At 39.3% G+C, this 19,932-nt stretch overlaps 1 protein-coding gene across 1 annotated transcript; it reads right to left on the bottom strand.

The window, feature by feature from the left end:
* Positions 1-12,032: 12,032 nt before the first annotated feature.
* On the bottom strand, positions 12,033-16,766 carry LOC121995484. Its single transcript, XM_042549214.1, has 3 exons — positions 16,681-16,766; positions 15,537-16,535; positions 12,033-12,036 (listed from the first exon to the last, which is right to left on the bottom strand). Exons 1-3 carry the CDS (start codon positions 16,689-16,691, stop codon positions 12,033-12,035), a joined length of 1,014 nt encoding a protein of 337 aa, XP_042405148.1. The 5' UTR covers positions 16,692-16,766.
* Between the last annotated feature and the right edge of the window lie 3,166 nt (positions 16,767-19,932).

Below are 19,932 nucleotides of genomic sequence, written 5' to 3'. Positions count from 1 at the left end.
TAAAGTCACTTAAAAAATACTCAAAAGACACATAATTGTAAATAAAAAACGTATTTATATTTCAAAATACTTTACCGTGCCTATTAGTTAATTAATTTAGTTTATTTAAATTTATTTATAAAAATTCTCATTCAACTTAATTAACAATTTTATTGTCCTTATAAATTAATTCTCCTGATTCATAAAACTTAAATTATTTTCTTATTTTTTTAAGATATAATTTTAAACTATAAATTTTATATATCTAAATAAAAAATTTAAAGATATATTTATAATCAAATTCTATTTAAATTAATAAATAAATTTATTTGTAAACATTAATAAACTAAAATTATTAGCGTACAAATTTATATATTTTATTGTTGAATTAATATAAATAAATTTTATCGAATCGAACATTTAAATTTTTGGCAGGTATTTAAGCAACAAGCAACACCTAACTAACTTCATGTGCATTTAACGTAAATGAATACGACGCGAACCGGTTTCAATCGACTAATAATAGTTATTAATATTTCAAAAATTTCCAAATAAATAAAATTAAGCTGGAGCACGAGATTGTTGTGCAAATTTATTTATTATACATATATTCTATTACTATTGAACTAACCTAAATAAATTTATTAATGACCTTATCAAGTGGATAAGGGAGGATCGAATATTTGACACAGTTAAAAAAATCCAAATGAGTTAAGGATTGACTGGACACTTGATAACAAAGTCCTAGCAGGTCAAAGTTGACTAGATGTTAGACATGATCGGGTTCCAATAGGTCACGATTGACCAAATGTTGGGTTTGCGACCCTAGACTTGAGTTAGTCATGTTAGAGTTAGTCAATCGATCAGCCGACCGATTGAACCAGAACCCAATCAATTGGTTGATCGATTGGGAGAGTTTCACGAGCAAGGATAATCCAATCGATCGGTTGATCGATTGAGGCTAGGCCAATCGATCAAGCGATCGATTGGAGGCCGCTCGTGAAGAGCTAGAGGAAGAAGAAGTTGGAGCACCAATTTCATCAAGTTAAAGATTTCAAAAGCTTAACTTCAAATGAATTTTCGAGATGAACTTGAATACGACACAAGGATGCCTCCACCATTTACATCCACGAGCTTCAATTCTTGGAAATCAAGAATCGAGAACTTCTTAATGATGGAGATAGAGCAATGATTTGCTCTAATGGAAAACTTTTAAGCTCCAAGAGATTCAAAAGACAAACTCATCAAAAGGAGCAAATGGAGCCAAGAGCAAATCCAAAGTGTGAAGTCAATGATAAAGTGGCCAAGCTATTGGTCAATTTATTGTCTAGCAACATCTTGAGCTAGATAGAAGAATTTGAGGATGCTAAGGAGTTTTGGAGTAAATTGACAAGAATCCACGAAGATTCCTCCACTATACAAAATCAAGAAGAATCTAAATAGGGCAACTCATTAGATCAAGAAGAAGAGAAATCCGAAGTTGAGAGATGCTCAACATCGAAAGAAGTAGAAGGTTCATCCTCTATAGAGTATGAAGACAAAGGCAAAGGAATATACTCCTTATTTTAAGTGCATGAGGATGATGATGAAGAGTCATTCACCTCAAGGATTGAGGGGGAGCATAGAACATTAATGTCGGATTAAGAAGAAGTCTCTTCATCTGGATCAAATGAAGAAAGTGCCACTCCTACAAGTAAAGGTCTAAAAATTCTAATTGTAAATAATAAAGATCATATCGATCGTATCATTTGTTTTGAGTGTAGGAAAAAAGGATACTACAAGAGTAAGTGCCCCAAATTGACCAGAAAGAAGAGCCAAGTGACACCAAAAGGCAACGAGAAGCCCAAGGAGGTCAGCCCCATGGTGTACAAGAGCAAAGAGCACATTGTGTGCTTCTTGTGTAAACAAAATGAACATTGCCGAAACTAGTGTCCAAAGGGGAAGAATCAGGCCAAAGTCAAAGGAGGAAGCTCAAGTTAAGAGGGAGCTTCTAAGGGGAAACTTAAGGTATCATTAATTGAACAAATTCCTTTGACACATGATAGAAAGCATGTTAGGTGGAGGTTATATCATTTTAATGTTATCTATCATGAAAATAGTAAGCATGATAAGATTAAGGAAAAATATGTAGCGTATCATGCAAAAACTATCTCACATAAGGTTAGGAAGGTAGATAACAAATTAGGCAAGAACTCTAAGAATTTTAGATATATACCTAAAAATAAAAATGCTCATGGGAATTAAGAAAATTCTAAATCTATGGATTTAAGGATTGAAACCCAAGTCTTGAGGTTAAGGCTTGATAAATTAGAGAAGGCCCTAAAGAAAATGGAAAGAATCTTAAAAGGGTCAAATAGACATAACCTAGGTTTAGGAATAGATAAACAAGAATCATCCAATGGGCATAGAGGGTTGGGATATAAACTTAAAGCCAAGAAGGATGTGACATCATACCATAGGATTCCATATAGTTATAGAACCAATCCTAGGTCTAGGGGTCAAGTCAAGGTTACAAGGGAGACCATCCCTAGAGTTAACCTTGAGAAGATCAATATGACTAAGGCTTCTAAGAAGTCTAAGAAAGTTACTAGGAAGGTCACAAGGGAAGTTATCCCTAGAATTGACCTAGCTAGTAGAGCCCAACATGACCAAGAATTCTAAAAAGCCTAGGAAGGTCATTAGAAAGGTTACTAGGGAAGTTATCCCTAATGAGTACCTAGCATACCCAAGGAGTACTAATAGATTTTGGGTTCCTAAGAGTGTGTTCTCTACATCCTAGATGAGTCTAGAGAGTGTTAACTCTAGTTAGAAGGGTAGTTAACATAACCTTAAAGAAGTTGACACTTGGAAAACATTTTCAAAGTAGTTGTACTCCTTGAAAAGAAAGATTTATTGTTTACTTTTTTGGAAGAGTAAAATGTGCCAAAATTTGAGAAATTACGATTAATTTAAATTGACACAAATAAGAAAAGGTAAAAGAAATGTCAAGTTGGGATTTGAACATTTTCTTTGATGATGAGGGCAACTTAGGATCAATTTTAGCTAAGAAAATTAATTAGGGATACTTAGATAGATTATATATATATATGTTAAATGGCTATGATTATTTGCTCTTCATATGTCATGACATCATATGTTGCATTTATATTTATTATGAAAAATAAAAACACAAAAATATCATATCATGTCATACATATATCATATAGTCATAGTAAGTTTTCTTTTGAAAATTATACATTTTGATATATGTCATAATAATTTTCATGCATTATTTTAAGTTCCTTGTAATTAAGGATAATGACATTAATCAACAAGTGACATCCTAGGTGGATGATCAATTTTAAAATGCCTAGATAGATATACATGATCCCTTAGTTTAGGGCAAAAATCAAAATCTACATCTCACAAAGACTAAATCTTGACTTGTATGTGTTTTAGTACACATTCGATAATGTGAGATGTTAGGAAGATGAACAAAACTCAAGATATTAATTTAGTGCATCTCTTGAGTTTTAATTTCATCCAAAACACATAGTTATAGGTTATCCAATCATTGGAAAAACTAATATACAAGTCATGTGTATCTAGCCTAGAGAACATGGTTGAAAATTGGTTTTAAACATCACTTCAAAATGTCTTTGGAAAACCTTTGTGAAGTGTATCTTTTGATAGCAATCACCATTGAAGAGTTGGACACAAACTTGGAAGAAACATTGAAGTTTTTCAAGAGTTTCTAATTTTGTGCCAATCTTTGAAAATAAGATGTATTTTCTTATAAAACTATTTTTTCATGATAATATATGTCTTAAATAATATCTATATGAATTTTCATGATTTTTAAAATTTTATAGAATTATTGGAGTATTTCTGAATTTTAATTAAAACTAATTTCAGGAAATTAGAAACCCAATCGATCGGTCGATCAATTGAATTGGATTTTTTTCACGAATAAAAGCTCACGGAATCGATCAACTGATCGATTGAACCCTACATAGATCGATCAGCTGATCGATTCAAATAGCTTTCTCACGACAAGCCTTTTTGAATCAATCGATTGAGTCCTAACTTCAATCGATTAGAAAAGCTGATTTTTGGCTGAAATGGTCTAATTTCAGTCTATTAAGCCACGTTTAGTCGTGTTAAGCACCCTAAACCCTAAGAAATTCATTGATGATCATTTAAGGGTAGTTTTCTTGATGAAAATAAAATTGGATTAGTTAAAGGAGACTAACTTGAAGTTTAGGATGCTGTTTGCATTCAATATTGATTTTTAAACCTCAAAATTTCAAATTTTGGGGTTCCTACAATTTTAGGATTTTCAAGTCATTGTTGGTGCAATGATGAAAACTTAGAGCATGTTTTGAAGGGGAGGTACTCCTTAAAAACATGATTTACATTTTCTTTGTAAACAATGAAACAATGGAAGGTTGGAAACCTTCATGATGATGAATGCTCAAGGTTGAGCATTAAAAAAATAATAGGAGATTGGATATGTTCTTTAGTTGAGTGTAAATGCTTTGGGATATGATGAGCATTGAATGATGGATTAATGCTCAAGGGTGAGCATTGGGCACAATGAAGGGTATGAGACCTTCATTGTGATGTTGTAAACTACAAAGTTGTTGAACAACGGGTGGATAACTTTTCAGGGGGAGAGTTTTTGATGTGTGCTAAAGAGGGAGAATGCAAGGTTTAAGTTAAAAAATTCTTCATTTTCACAGGGGGAGATTGTGAAAATCCTTGGGTTAAGGGGGAGAATAAATGAAACTCTCATTCATGCTTTGACATGAAGAAGAAGTTGAAGCTATGTGATTAGTCTAACTTAAACGTATTGTCAACATCAAAAAGAGAGAGATTATTGGTGTAATTTTTCGAGGTTAAGGTTGACCAAGTTGACTAAGGAATTGACTCAAGTTTGAATTTTGAGTTTTGATGTTTGACAATGTTTGGAGATTGCAAGTGCAATCATTTATTTAGGGAGATTGTTGGAGCAATTCTCCTCTGGTCAATGATTGACTAGTTTGGTGTGAAAAAGAGTTAAGTAGGTCAATGTATACTTGACTGAGAAGTCCTAGTGAGTGAACCTAGAAAGTTGAGAAGTCCTGGTGAGTAAAGTCAGGCAGATGAAAAGCCTCAGTGAGTGAAGCTCGGCAGTTAGAAAGTCCTGGTGAGTAAAGCTAACATCTACAAAGCAAGCGAACGAACGCGATGAACTATTCATCCTCCTCCCAACAATCTCTTTAATAACCCATGAACGACGCATTAATAACCCTTTAATGAGAAAAGTCTTTAGGAGTTTCTCACTACAAAAGTAAAAGAAATAGAAGGAAATAAATAATAATCACATAGATCTCATATTATTTCAAGAAACACATAATAATCATGTGGATATTAAGCTATTTGATGAAACAGGTAATATTAAGCAAGGGTCCCTTTTGGTAGAGAAACCTCACCACAATCTTGATCACAAACATTTGGATCAACGAGAGCTTGGAGACATTAATTAGGGGGTTAGCTACCTCTAATTTTGTTACCCAAGCCAGTCATCCTAAACTCTATTATATAGAGCTTGGGAGAAAATATCCAAGCTATTTTCTCGCTACTAGTCGACTGATAAAGTCACCGGTCGACTGACCTTTGTGAAAAATTGACCATTACACCCTAATGGCTCGATGCAAGTTGACTGATGTCAGAACCAGTCGAATGGTACCATTCAACTAATGAAGACACCCATCGACTGATCCACTTCAATTGAGAGAACAGAAATATTTTGTTCTCTCCCAGTCGACTAACCAGATGATCATATCGGTTGACTGGTCACCTTAGGCTGAGCAAACAGAAGCTCACACTTGTTGTTTCTCAACCACCAGTCGACTGGAACATATATCAGTCGACTGGTAAACCCTAACACTAGAATTTTTTACCCCGAGTACAATCACTCAGCACTCGTCCTCGCTCACACAACTTGACATTGTCTTCTAACTTCCTCCAGCAGTCTTGCATCCCTTAGATATTTCTCCACCCTTAACAATTTGCCTTCAAGAGCTTCCTTCGACCTTTTGCTTTGTTGTCAGGTCTTCCATTGCCAAGAGGCTTCTCACCTTTAGAATTTCAACTTTGCTAAGAGCTCCTCGCCCTGGGATTTCATCCTTGTGAAGCCACACTTCAACTTATGTTGTCAAGATTATACACTTGGACTTACACCGCCAAAACTCCCACTTGGACTTACACCGCAAAGACTCCCACTTGGACTTCTCATTTGCCAAGATCACACTTGGATTTTTCTTTGCCAAGATTACACTTGGACTTTGCCTTTGCATCTGCACACTCATAAGCGCATATCAAATACAACAATAACTTAACTTAAACTCTTGCCCAAACATCAAAACCTAAGGTCACACTAATTGCTCCAACATGTTGGCCTCGCCCAGAGGCATGGTGGAGGAAGAGAGAAGAGGGGGATTTTTGGACTTTTGTCTCTTTCACCCCTATCCCTTTTAGGATTGGATTTTGGCCCAAGCCAAGTAGGGGTGTAAATAAATCAATCCGCTCGCGAGCTAGCCGGACTTGAGCATGATTTCGAGCTCAAAAACATTATCAAGCCGAGCTCAAGCTTAACAGTATTTGATTCATGAACTTGCGAACATTTTCGTTTAGCACACGAGCGTGTTTGTTAAGAGGCTCACGAGCATGTTCGTTAAGGGGCTCGATGATGATGATGATAATAATAATAATAATTATCATTATTATTATTATTATTATTATAACTAATTAACTTAAAGCTAAACTCATTTAATTTTTAAATGAGTTTTTTTTTAGCCGAATTTGAGGTATTTAATTTTATTTCTAGCTGAGCTAGAGCTTTAAAATTAAAACTCGAATCGAACTCGAGCTTAGGATTAACGAACTTAGTGTGTGTGTGTGTGTGTATATATATATATATATATAGCTAATGATGTTAAACAAACTTAAACTAAATTCATTTAATTTTTAAACGAGCTTTGTTCGAGCCGAGCTTGAGCCCAACTCAAGCTATTTAATTTTATTTCTAGTCAAGGTAGAGCTTTAAAATTAGAGCTTGAATCAAACTCGAGCTTAAAGATAACGAACTGAGCTTGAGCCTCTTATTGTTCAACTCAGATTTGTTCGATTACACCCCTAAAGCCCAGAGAAGGGGGATTCTGGACGCTCACTAATGCTCAATTTACTTGGATGGATAGATGAATGAGGGAAAGGAATCAATTACGAAAAAATATCTCCACCAGAAGAGAAGGGAAAATTATATAATCCCTAGGGAAGAGAAAGGGGAGAGAGGAAAGAACCCACAGGCATCACTTCAAATGCCCAAGAGATCCAACGACAGTGAGCTCCGTGATTTTTCCTCCTTGATTGACGATCCAACTATTGGTTTCGACAGATCCATTAGCATTGAAGATTCACATTTCGGAATCTTTGATGGAATCTCCCAGAAAGCTGGTTGTTAGAGAGGTTAATCTGCCCTAGGTTTGATGATATGGCAGTGACGCCGATGTCCGGGAACCCACCGATAAGGATATTGTCCTGGAGTTCGATCTATGAGAACTTCAGAAATCAAATGCACACTTCACTTCATTTAATTGTGAAAGAAAGAAATAGATCTGATGAGAAATTCATTTAATGCACACTCTAGAGGTCGCATCCCTCTCCCTCGCCGCCGATTGAACGATGCCTACTCGAGGATGTGTACATGACACAACCTGAGGGTTTTGTAGATCCACGACATACTAGCAGAGTATGCAAGCTGCATAGGTTCATTTATGGACTAAAGCAAGCTTCTCGGAGCTGGAATCTTCGATTCGATGATGCAATCAAACAGTTTGGTTTCATCAAGAACGAAGATGAACCTTGTGTCTACAAGAAGGTTATAGGGGGCATAGTTGTCTTTCTCATATTGTATGTGGATGACATATTGCTCATTGGGAAAGACACCCTTTGCTACAGTCTGTCAAGATTTGGCTAGGGACTTGTTTCTCAATGAAGAACTTAGGTGAAGCATCCCGCATTCTAGGGATACAGATATATAGAGATAGATCTAAGAGATTGCTTGGCCTAAGTCAGAGTACATACATTGACAAGGTACTCCTTCGGTTTGTCATGTAGAACTCCAAGAAGGGGTTTCTGCCGATGTCACATGGCGTGAGTCTTTCGAAGACTCAAGGTCCCTCTTCTAGAGAGGAGAGAGACCGCATGGATCAGATCCCTTATGTCTCAGCCATAGGATCTATCATGTATGCCATGCTATGTGCTCGACCTGATGTCTCGTATGTTTTGAGCATGACGAGCAGATACTATTCAGATCCAGGTGAAAGTCACTGGATAACGATCAAGAATATTCTTAAGTACTTAAGAAGGACTAAAAAATATTTCTTGATATATGGAGGTAGTGATGAGCTAGCTGTAAAGGGTTACAGTGATACCAGCTTCCAAATCAATCAGGATGATTATCGATCGCAGTCAGGGTTCGTATTTTGCATTAATGGTGGTGCTGTCAACTTGAAGAGTTCGAAGCAGGACAAAGTAGCTGATTCTACAACAGAGGCCGAGTACATTGCTGCATCAGAGGCAACAAAGGAGGCAGTTTGGATCCGCAAGTTCATCACTGAACTTGGGGTGGTTCCTAGCATTGTTGACCCCATTGAGCTCTATTGTGACAACAATGGAGCTATAACACAGGCGAAGGAACCTCGCTCACACCAGCGGACCAAACACATACTACGGCGCTTCCATCTCATTCGAGAGATTATCGAGAGAGGAGATGTGAAGATTTACAGAGTACCTACAGAGGCTAACATCGTAGATCCCTTGACCAAGGCTTTGGCACAGAGGAAGCATGATGGTCACACTATGTCATTGGGGTTTAGAGCCTACACTGATTGACACTAGTGCTAGTGGGAGATTGTTAGCTAGAGCCCTAGAGCCAATCATTTGATGATTGTATTTTGGACTTGTTGTATCATATTCTATATAAATAAAGGTATTTGGTTTTTAGTTATTATACTTACTTGTATTGGTGCCAAATAAACTAAGTATAATAACGTCCTTGAGTAGAAGGTTCTTACCTATATCAATCAATTGGTTGAATCGATAGTGAGATGATATAGGGAACACTATTCTTAATCATTCTTAGTCGAGTATTAACATTCAGGGATAATGTTAATGCAATAAAACTAGCATGTAGGTCAACTCGATGACTTGATCTCACAAGTCATGGATATAGAGATATCAAGTTGACACATGGGTATGCATTAGAGAATGTATACTGAATGACCCGCTATGAGAAAGTATCATGGATCGTTATATGAGTGTCATATACTTTCTTATGTGACTATTAGTATGACTACTAGTCCTTAGACCTAAAGTCACCATAGTTCCCTACATAAGGAGTTATGTACTTTGGTTTCGTCAAACGTCACCCGTAACTGGGTGGACTATAAAGGTGATTACTGGGTATGTAACGAATTATGCAGAGGGATGTGAATGATGTAGATGGGATCTATCCCTCCTATATGACGGGAGCGACATCGATATTCTTGATAGAGTGAGACCACGAAGTGCATAGCCATGCCCAAATGAGTCAATATAGGATATTGAGCTCATTTGATTTAGTGAGTCTACTTGGAGTTCAAGATTTAGATTGGTTAGAGGATGACACGGTCTATGCCTCATATTGATCAATCTAGATGTCTAGGATAGAAGGACACTTGTCATATATTGTGAGGAGTCACAATTAGTAGTCACAATGTGATGTTGGATCTCAACATTCTTGTAACATTGGGTAGTAATGATGTGTTGCTAGATACCGCTCATTACTTATGCTCCTAAATGGGTTTAGGGGCATTGCCAACGTTACAAGAACCTATAGGGTCACACACTAAGGACAATTAGATGGAGATTAGGTTCATATGATGAACCAAGAGGATTAGATTCATTTGATGAATCAAATTGGATTAAGAGTAATTCAAATTGGGCTAATTGAGTTGGACTCAAGTTGATTCATGTATTCAATGAGTCTAATTTAGATTATGACTCATTAAATCAACTTAATTTAATGAATTAGATTCATTATATTAAGTTGGCTTGAATCAAATGGTTAGATTAGATCAACCATGGAAGAGATTTAGTCAAGTTTGACTTGACTTGAGAGGAAGAGGAAGAGTCAAGTTTGACTTGACTAATTGCCACATCATAAGTGAGATGGCAAGATGTGGACCAATGATGATGCTCCACATCATCATGGTGTGCCACCTCATGGAGGTTACAAGTCTCCTTTCCCATTAATGTGGTCGGCCACATTAAATGAGTGGGAGTTACTCAAGTGGCCGGCCACACAAGAGGATGAATGGAATGAATTTTCATTCAAGACTCATTTCACTCCATCTTCTTCCTCTAGCTCTCCCTCTCCTTCTCCTCCTCAACTTGGTCGAACCACACAAGGTGCTAGCATACCCTTTTGTGTGGTTTTTCTCCACCTACGTGTCCGTGTGGATACTTCTAGAGGGGTATCTATTTTGATACTCTCTAGATCCGACACCGTTTGGATGAGCGGAAACTCGAAGGGCTTCGCTTCAAAGGTATAACTTTTCTTTTGTAGATCTAAGTGTAGATCTAGGTAGAAACTCGTATTCGTATGTTTTTCAAAATTTTCTTTGCACGGATCCGTTGGCTAGGGGCTTTCGGGATTTCCGCGACGCGAAAAAGCGGTTTTCGCTGCCCGAAAAACCCAACAAAAGTGGTATCAGAGCCACCATTTGTGTTTGGAGACAAAGCTTGAAGAAGATGTCGAATGGAACCCCATTTGTTGTTCCATCTCTCACCAAGGAAAATTATGATAATTGGTGCATAAGAATGAAGGCTTTGCTTGGATCATATGAAGCTTGGGATCCTGTGGAGAATGACGTTGATGAAAATGTGACATCCGCCAAGAAGAAGGACCAAAAGGCGCTCACCCTCATCCATCAAAGTTTGGATGAAAAGATGTTCGAGAAAGTTGCTGCGACAACTACTTCCAAGCAAGCATGGGAAACTCTTCAAGCTTCATTTAAAGGTGTTGATAAAGTGAAGAAGGTACGTCTCCAAACATTGAGAGGAGAGTTTGAATCTCTACGCATGAAGGATTTCGAATCCATTTCAGATTATTTTTCAAGAGTATTGGTTGTCACTAATCAATTGAAAAGATATGGAGATGATATGAAAGATGATCGAATTGTTGGAAAAATTTTGAGATCTTTGGATCCAAAATTTAATTATGTCGTGGTTGCCATCGAAGAGTCTAAAGATCTAGACACCATGACCGTTGATGAACTTGCCGGATCTTTACAAGCACATGAAGAAAGATTGATAAAACCGGTTCAAGAATCGGATGAACAAACTTTGAAAGCAAAGCTATCATTGAAGGACACATTTCAAGGCACATCCCAAAGAGGTTGCAGACGTGGAGGATCTCGAGGCCAAGGCCAAGGTCGAGGTCGTGGTCATGGAAGAGGTGGACGAGATGACAAAAACACCTCATATAATAATGAGAGGAGTCAAAACTTCAATCAAAGAAGAAGTCGTGGAAGAGGTAGAAGTCGTGGAGGCCATCAAATGAGGTATGACAAATCTGAAGTTGAATGTTTTACTTGTCATCGTCTTGGCCACTATTCTTGGGAATGTAGAAATAATATGGAGGAGACAAATAATTTTGTGGAGTGCAATGATGAAAAAGAAGATTTGGGCCCTACTTTCCTTCTAGCTTGCAAAAATGATCAAGATGAGAATGAGAGCACATGGTATCTTGATTCCGGTGCAAGTCACCACATTTGCGGAAGGAGAAATTTGTTCGTGGAACTTGATGAATCAATCGATGGAGATATAACTTTTGGCGACTCTTCGAAAGTTCAAGTGAAAGGAAAAGGTACGATTTTGATTCGTTCAAAAGATGGAAGTCATCAATTAATTTCCAATGTGTTTTATGTGTCGGCCATGAAAAGTAACATTTTGAGTTTGGTCCAATTATTGGAAAAGAATTATGATATTCACCTAAAAGATAAATACTTGACATTGAAAGATGAAAGTGGAAGATTGCTTGCTAAGGTGCCCATGACAAAGAACCGAATGTTTTTGCTAAATATTCAAAGTGATGTTCCTATGTGTTTGAAATCTTGTTTCAAAGATTCATCTTGGCTATGACACATGAGATTTGGGCATTTGAACTTCGATGGGCTGAAAATGATGAGTAAAGGAAGAATGGTGAAAGGATTGCCTTCCATAAACCATCCTAATCAACTTTGTGAAGGATGTCTTCTTGGCAAGCAAGCGAGAAAAGGTTTTCCCAAGGAGTCTTTAACAAGGGCTCAACATCCATTGGAGTTGATACACTCGAATGTGTGCGGACCAATCAAGCCATCATCACTTGGTGAGAATAATTACTTTGTGCTTTTCATTGATGACTATTCTCAGAAAACTTGGGTGTATTTTTTGAAGGCAAAATCGGAGGTGTTTGGAACATTCAAAAGGTTCAAATTAATGGTGGAGAAACATAGTGGCTATCAAATCAAAGCTCTCCGGTCTGATAGAGGTGGAGAATTCACATCTAATGAATTCAAGGTTTTCTGTGAAGAAAATGGCATTCATCGAACCATGACGACTCCATACTCACCACAACAAAATGGAGTAGCAGAGAGGAAGAACCGAACTATTCTCAACATGGTAAGAAGTATGTTAAAGAGTAAGAATATGCCAAATAAATATTGGGTCGAAGTTGTCTCTTGTGCAGTATACTTGATGAATCGGTGTCACACCAAAAGTGTTCATGGTATGACACCTCAAGAAGCTTGGAGTGAATACAAGCCAAGTGTTTCACACTTGAGGGTTTTTGGAAGCATTGCCTACACACATGTTAATGATGAGAAAAGAACAAAGCTTGATGATAAAAGTGCAAAGTATCTCTTCATCGGTTATGATCAAAGCTCTAAAGGGTACAAGTTGTATAATCCAATCAATGGGAAGATTGTCATAAGCAGAGATGTGTGTTAGGATCTTGGATAGCTAGAGGGGGGGTGAATAGCCTCTTCAAAAGCTAAAACTTAAAGATAAAACTCACACGAGTGGTTAGCGCAGCGGAAAACCAGTTAAGAACAGAATAAGAATAAGGGAAGAAACAAAGCAAACCACAGTGACTCAAGTGTTTACGAGGTTCGGGGATAACTTGCCCCTACTCCTCGGTGTCCGTAAGGTGGACAAGCCGATCTTCGGTAGATCAACCCCGGTGAACACCCGGCTATGAACTTTCTCCTTCTCGGTGGAGTGACCTCTCAACAAAAACTCAACAGGTATGTAGAATATAGCACAAGACTTACTGAGCTTGGTGACTTAGGAGAATCAAAATTAAGCTTACAGTCACGCGAAGGTCAGTGAAAGAGAGAGCAAGTCGAGACAGCCGCTTCTCAGCCCCGAGCGTCAAAGCTTTTGCACCGATCGACAGAGAGTTTTTTTTTTTCCCTGAGAAAAAAAAACTTCTCCTTAACCCTCTCTTCAACCAGCCTTTTATGTCTCTGCCATCTCTGCCTTTCGCCCGCAACGGATCCCTGCCAAACTGCAGCAAATCTCTGCATCCAGCCATAGCATCGCCAATCACGCTTCTTTCTCATCTGATCATCTGAGCTCACACCAATGGAATTCTGGTCTTCACTGGTGTCTCTGAGCTCCTCCCAATCACCATGAGTTGAGCTGATCGATGCCAGATCACCGCCAGATCGCAGCCACGACTTTGCTGCTTTAACAGGTTTACAGTGGAACATAGCAAAAGTCTCTCTGGTATCCTCTACTAATGAAGCTCAATTTGAAATCAACCAATTGCAAATTACCAGTAACCTGCACCTCAAAATCTTGCAGCAGATGGTTAGAAATATTTAGGCAAAAGCAACTTTGAATCAGAAAGAATCAGAGAAAGTGCATGCAAAACAGACTATAGTATGGATCGGTCTGCAGACCGATCCATACGTTCAAATCTCTTTTTCGATCGTTACTGATCGGTCTGCGGACCGATCAGACTAACCTGATCGGTCCTCGGACCGATCAGGTGAAGAGTGCTGATCGGTCTCGGGACCGATCGAGCATCAATCGACCGGTCCGAGACCGGTCGATCGATCTGATAGCATCGAGTATTCGCGATATGCTGCGAGTTCTCACCGATCGGTCGGCGGACCGATCGGTAACAACCAGATCGATCTTGGGTGTTTCTTGATCGGTCCGTAGACCGATCGGGCATCTCTTCTCTGCTAGATTGCCACCGATCACCCGTGCCTTTGGATCGGTCATCGACCGATCAAGGTGTGATTTAAGAGGCAAGCTTCCAAGCTTGCTACCCTTAATCTGACGTCCAGAGACCGAGCTACCGAGCTCTTCTCCGACTATACATGCCAAGTTTCCATACTTGGACTTCCCAATACCGGATGTCCGATCACCCTTGATCCATCTGGATTTTCCTTGCGGCTTCACTCACGGGACTTTCCAATTGCTGGCTTCACTCACGGGACTTTCCAATTGCAGCTTCACTCACCAGGACTTTCCAATTGCACAGCTTCACTCACGGACTTTTCAATTGCCAGCTTCACTCACGGGACTTTCCAATTGCTGCTTCACTCACCAGACTTTCCAATTGCTAGCTTCACTCACCGGACTTTTCCATTGCTGGCTTCACTCACGGACTTCTCCGTGCAAGCTCCTTGCTCGGACTTTTCCCAATCAGATTAATCAGGTCAACAAATACATTTGTCGAGTTAATTCAATATCGATTGAAACTTAAATCGGTGTCAACATCAAAACAACATCCGGTCGATTGTATCAACAATCTCCCCTTTTGTTGTTTGACAACACGATTTAAGTTTAGATCGAAAGCTTTCATATCCATAATTTTAGGGAAATCGGGATCCTCCCCTAGACGGATATATCTCAAATATCTTCTCCCCTTTTTCATATTGAGTTTACAATTCGTCTCTAAACTTCAAATACTCTCTCCCCTTTGTCAAACACGAAAAGGTATATATATAAAAATATGAGGATGACAAACACCTCCCCTTAAACCCATATCATAATCCACAAAAAGAAGTAAGATATGGTAGAACTCAAGCAATGTCATATACATAGCATGAAAAAGATATCATAGGAGTACAAAACGCATGAAAATAAACATAATGTCTAAAATAGCAACCATCCAGGACAGGCAATCAACATCGTATCTAGAATAAAGTAGCACAATCAACAATCAATCACATAGTCAAAATCAACTCGCATCCTCATCATGAGGAGCAGTGTCATCAGCAACAGGATAAGAGAATCCCCTGCCTGAAGATGGATCGTCTGTAGAAGGCTGAGGTGGTGGGTGGCTGGCCATCCATCCCATAAACGCCTGATGAGTAGCCAGCTGATGTCTCTGTAGGGTCTCAAAGCGTCGGTCAATGTGGAGACGTAGACCAACGAACTCAGCAGCCACCATCTCCTCGTGGCGATCAAATCGGTCCTCCAACTCCGCGATCTGCCAGCGCAGATCTGGATCCGCCTCGACAAGTGCAGCTGGAGCAGGAGCACGAGCACCCTGTCGTGGGAGTGGTAACTCACCCAGTGCCCTCCCATCCATCCACCTAATGGTCCCATCTTGACTGAGGATGCCAGATTTGGAAAACGCACGCTTCCCAAGTCGACAATCCTGGCGAACCATCTTCACCAACCTCCCCTTAGAGACATCTATACCCAAAGTCTCGAGCCAATCAGTAATGACATGCCCATAAGGCATATAGACATTGTCGCCGCTTGGCGTGCTATGGAATACGATGGATGCATAGATATTGGACATGATATCAAAATCTAGACGCCGACGTAACCCGTAAAGCATCAGACAGTGATACGGGCGAATCTCTGCCAACGATTTAGTGGTGATCGGTAGAAGACATTGTGTGACCACTTTAAAAAGGATATAGTCAGGAGGAGAAAGGCTAAGGGCTGGAAATGTGGGAAAGTCGTCATCCAACTCATTTAATCCATCCTGTCTGGGGTGTCCAAAGAAATACTCATAGATTGAGTCAGGTGAGGCATCGAGAGGAGGAGGCACGGGGTCTGGCAAATCAGGGTAGAAAGAGAGCAACCCCGTACTTACACGACAAGCCAAATAACCCAAGAAGTCAATCATATTGAAATCAACGTTTTGCTTAGCCACTCGGGTTCTATAATTACCATCCAAAGTCTGATGAAGATTATTATAGAATTCCGAGACTAAGTCAAGGTTGATGTCTCTCTCCAAATATACCAAGGCGTCAAGTTTGTAGTAGGCGATAGTTTCGGTTATGGACGGACAAAATTCGTTCATGTACTTCTTATCAACCGACCTACACGGGAGCAACTTGAAAATCCTGTCCTTAAAGTTTTTCTCAAACTGTTGGTTCGGGAATCTCCCCGAACTTGATGGTTGAGGTCGGGAAGAGGTAGGAACCTTAGATTTGGACTTATCCGACTTAGAGGTACCCTCCCCTGCAGATTTCTTCCTAAGGATGGGAAATGGGACATGACCGGGGTACACATGGGAGCACAAGACCACAACGGATAAGTACCGACCCAAAAACGCAAATGCAGTGAGAACTAAATTTAAAAAAAATGCTAAGGATGAATAGAATGGGAAGAGGAAGTTACCTTGGAGGCATTACTTCGTTCGTCGGAGAAAGAAACGAGGGTCGGCCGGCGCTGGGAAGAAGAAACGAGAGAAGCGGAGAGGTAGGGTTCGCGTGAGACGCCAAAGAGTGGGAGGTTTTAAGAGGGTAGGTGACCAACCCGATCGGACGGCCGTCCGATCAGGAGAAGGATTGAACGATCAGATCCTTGGATCGGAGATAGCGGATCGGTCCCTGGACCGATCAGGCATCCTTCAGATCGGTCCCGGGACCGTTCAAAACGCGAACAGAACCTATCGAAATTTCCTGATCGGTCCAGCGACCGATCAGTGTCTGATACTTCAGACTTCTGATATCTGAAACTCGTATCAAAAGTCCTAAATTTTGTTCCAACAACTTCCTAGGATCCTAGAAGCCCATAGATTATAGTTAGTGATATCAGATGGATAATTCCTAATGATTTGCTCTCAAGAATTGAACTCATTCAAGGCTTAGAAATTCAAAATTTAAACCTTCTCGATTCTTAGCTTCAAAATCAGTGAATCTCCACAAACTTAGGAAATTGCTGAAACTACAATCTGTAGTGAAGCAAAGTCCCAAAACTGACATAGGCTACCTATAACCTATTCCAAAATTCGTCCTCTCTATGATTAGTTTCAAGTTTGTCAAAATAAGTCTTAGTTCCTAATACTTCTTTATCAACTTGTCCTAACATCAATCAAAGTCATGAAATGTATCAAGCAAAAAGTATCAACCAAACACATTAACTATGTTAGACAATTTCTAGACAAAAGTCCAACCAAGATTCCTTGGTTGGAATGTATGAGTAAGATCTAGGAACCAAATACACATGAATTGTGTAATGGTGTTCCCCAAACTCAATTAATGTCTCTTCAACCTAATTATTCAAGGGATGCATGATACATTTTGAATGATTTGGTTGATCCTAGCATCTCACCCCATTTCTAGCAAACAAAAACATTTTGTTAAACCTTATAGTGTATGTGAGATGTTCCCAAGTTGCCCAAATTTTTGTCCCAATTACTCTTGTCATTTTAATAGTCCTTATTGATCATGGTGAAACTCTAATGACCTAAGGAGCCAAACACATTCCCAACTCCCTCCTTAAATGACTAAATTCATTTTCCGGAAGGGGTTTGGTGAAAATATCAGCTAGGTTTGACTTTGACTCAACATATGTGAGTGCAATGTCTCCCCTAGCTACATAATCTCTAATGAAGTGATGACGCACTTCAATGTGTTTTGTCCTTGAATGATGGACTGGATTTTTAGTTAGGTTAATCGTGCTAATGTTATCACATAGCACTTGTACACCCTTGTAAGAAAATCCATAATCCTCTAAGGTGTGTATCATCCACAACAATTGCGATACACTCTCTCCCATGGCAATATATTCAGCCCGGTCGTGGAGAGAGCAACACAATGTTGCTTCCGACTTGACCAACTAACTAAAGATGACCCTAAAAATTGGCAACCCCCACTCGTACTTTTCCGATCCAATTTGCACCCAGCATAATCGGAATCGGTATAACCTATCAAGTCAAAAGACTCGGTACGAGGATACCAAAGACCTACTCTTATTGTGCCCTTAAGATATCTCAAAATTCTGTTGTCTGCAATTAAATTAGATTCCTGTGGACAGACTTGATATCTAGCGCACATGCCCACAGCAAAAAGTATATCGGGTCTCTTGGTGTGAGATATAGAAGACTACCGATCATGCTTCTATATTGCGTTAGATCAACTGGTTTTCCACTCTCATCATTGTCAAGGCGAGTGTTTGTCGCCATTGGAGTGGACACTTCCTTAGAGTCACTCATATTGAATTTTCTGAGCATCTCTTGAGTGTATTTTGCTTGATGGACATAAATACCATCTCTAGTTTGTTTGATTTCGAGTCCAAGGAAGAAAGTCAATTCTCCCACTAGACTCATCTCAAACTCACTCTCCATGTGAGTGATGAACTCATTTAAATAGCCCTTGTTGTTTGAGCCACAAATTATGTCATCGACATATACTTGGGCTACAAAAATATTTTCACCATCTCTACGTAGAAATAGTGTTGGGTCTATTTGTCCTCTAACAAAGCCCTTCTCTAGTAGATATGTTGACAACCTTTCGTACCAAGCTCGTGGTGCTTGTTTAAGCCCATAAAGTGCTTTCTTGAGCTTGTACACGTGATTTGGAGATTCGGTATTCACAAATCCCGGTGGTTGTTCAACATAAACTTCTTCCTTAATGAGACCATTTAAGAAGGCCGATTTTACATCCATTTGATAGAGCTTGAAACCTCTATGTGCAGCAAAAGCTAGCATTAAGCGAATGGACTCTAATCGGGCCACTGGAGCATATGTCTCATCATAATCAAGGCCTTCAACTTGACTATAGCCCTTGGCTACAAGTCTTGCCTTGTTTCTAACTACCTCTCCCTTTTGGTTCAATTTGTTCTTGAAGACCCATTTGGTTCCAATAATGGTGGTCTTCTTAGGTCTGGGAACCAAGTCCCATACTTGGCTCCTTTCAAATTGACCTAATTCGTCTTGCATAGCTATGATCCACTCAGGATCATGCAATGCCTCATCAATTAATCTAGGTTCAATTTCCGAGATCAAAGCGACCTCATTGGACTCATTTCTAAAGAATGACCTAGTCCTAACCCCTTGATGGATGTCTCCCACAATCTGGTCTTGGGGGTGACTAGTGTCTAACCTAGACTGCCTTGGTGCTGATGGTGCCTCATGAGTGGTCTCACTTGGCACAGACAAGGACTCAATATCAGGCAATGGATCCACCTGAGTTCTTTGTTGTCCTTGCTCATCATTATCAGAGTCAATTTCGACTCTTTCGATGTTTTGGTCATTCAAACTTAGCCTTCTAAGTTCGAATTGAATTTGTTCTACATCCCTTGATTGATCATTTAAATTAGGGATTTCTTCAAAAGCTACATCAGAGGACTCTTCAATCAATTTAGTCCTACTGTTGTAGACTCGATAGGCTTTTTGGTGAGTGAATACCCGACCAGTATCCCTTCATCAGCCTTAGCCGTGAACTTCCCAAGATGATCCTTTGTGTTCAAGATAAACACCTTACAACCAAACACCCTAAGATGTTTAATTGTAGGTGGTTTCCCAAACCAAAGTTCATGAGGGGTCTTTCCTAAAAATCTGTGTATTAGGACTCGATTTTGCACATAGCAAGCTGTACTCACAGCTTCGGCCCATAAGTAGCTCGGCAAAGAGTACTCATTGAGCAT

The sequence above is a fragment of the Zingiber officinale genome, chromosome 6A, assembly GCF_018446385.1.
Source record: "Zingiber officinale cultivar Zhangliang chromosome 6A, Zo_v1.1, whole genome shotgun sequence".
NCBI classification, from domain to species: Eukaryota; Viridiplantae; Streptophyta; class Magnoliopsida; order Zingiberales; family Zingiberaceae; genus Zingiber; species Zingiber officinale.
This window is presented reverse-complemented; position numbering and strand designations above follow the sequence as displayed.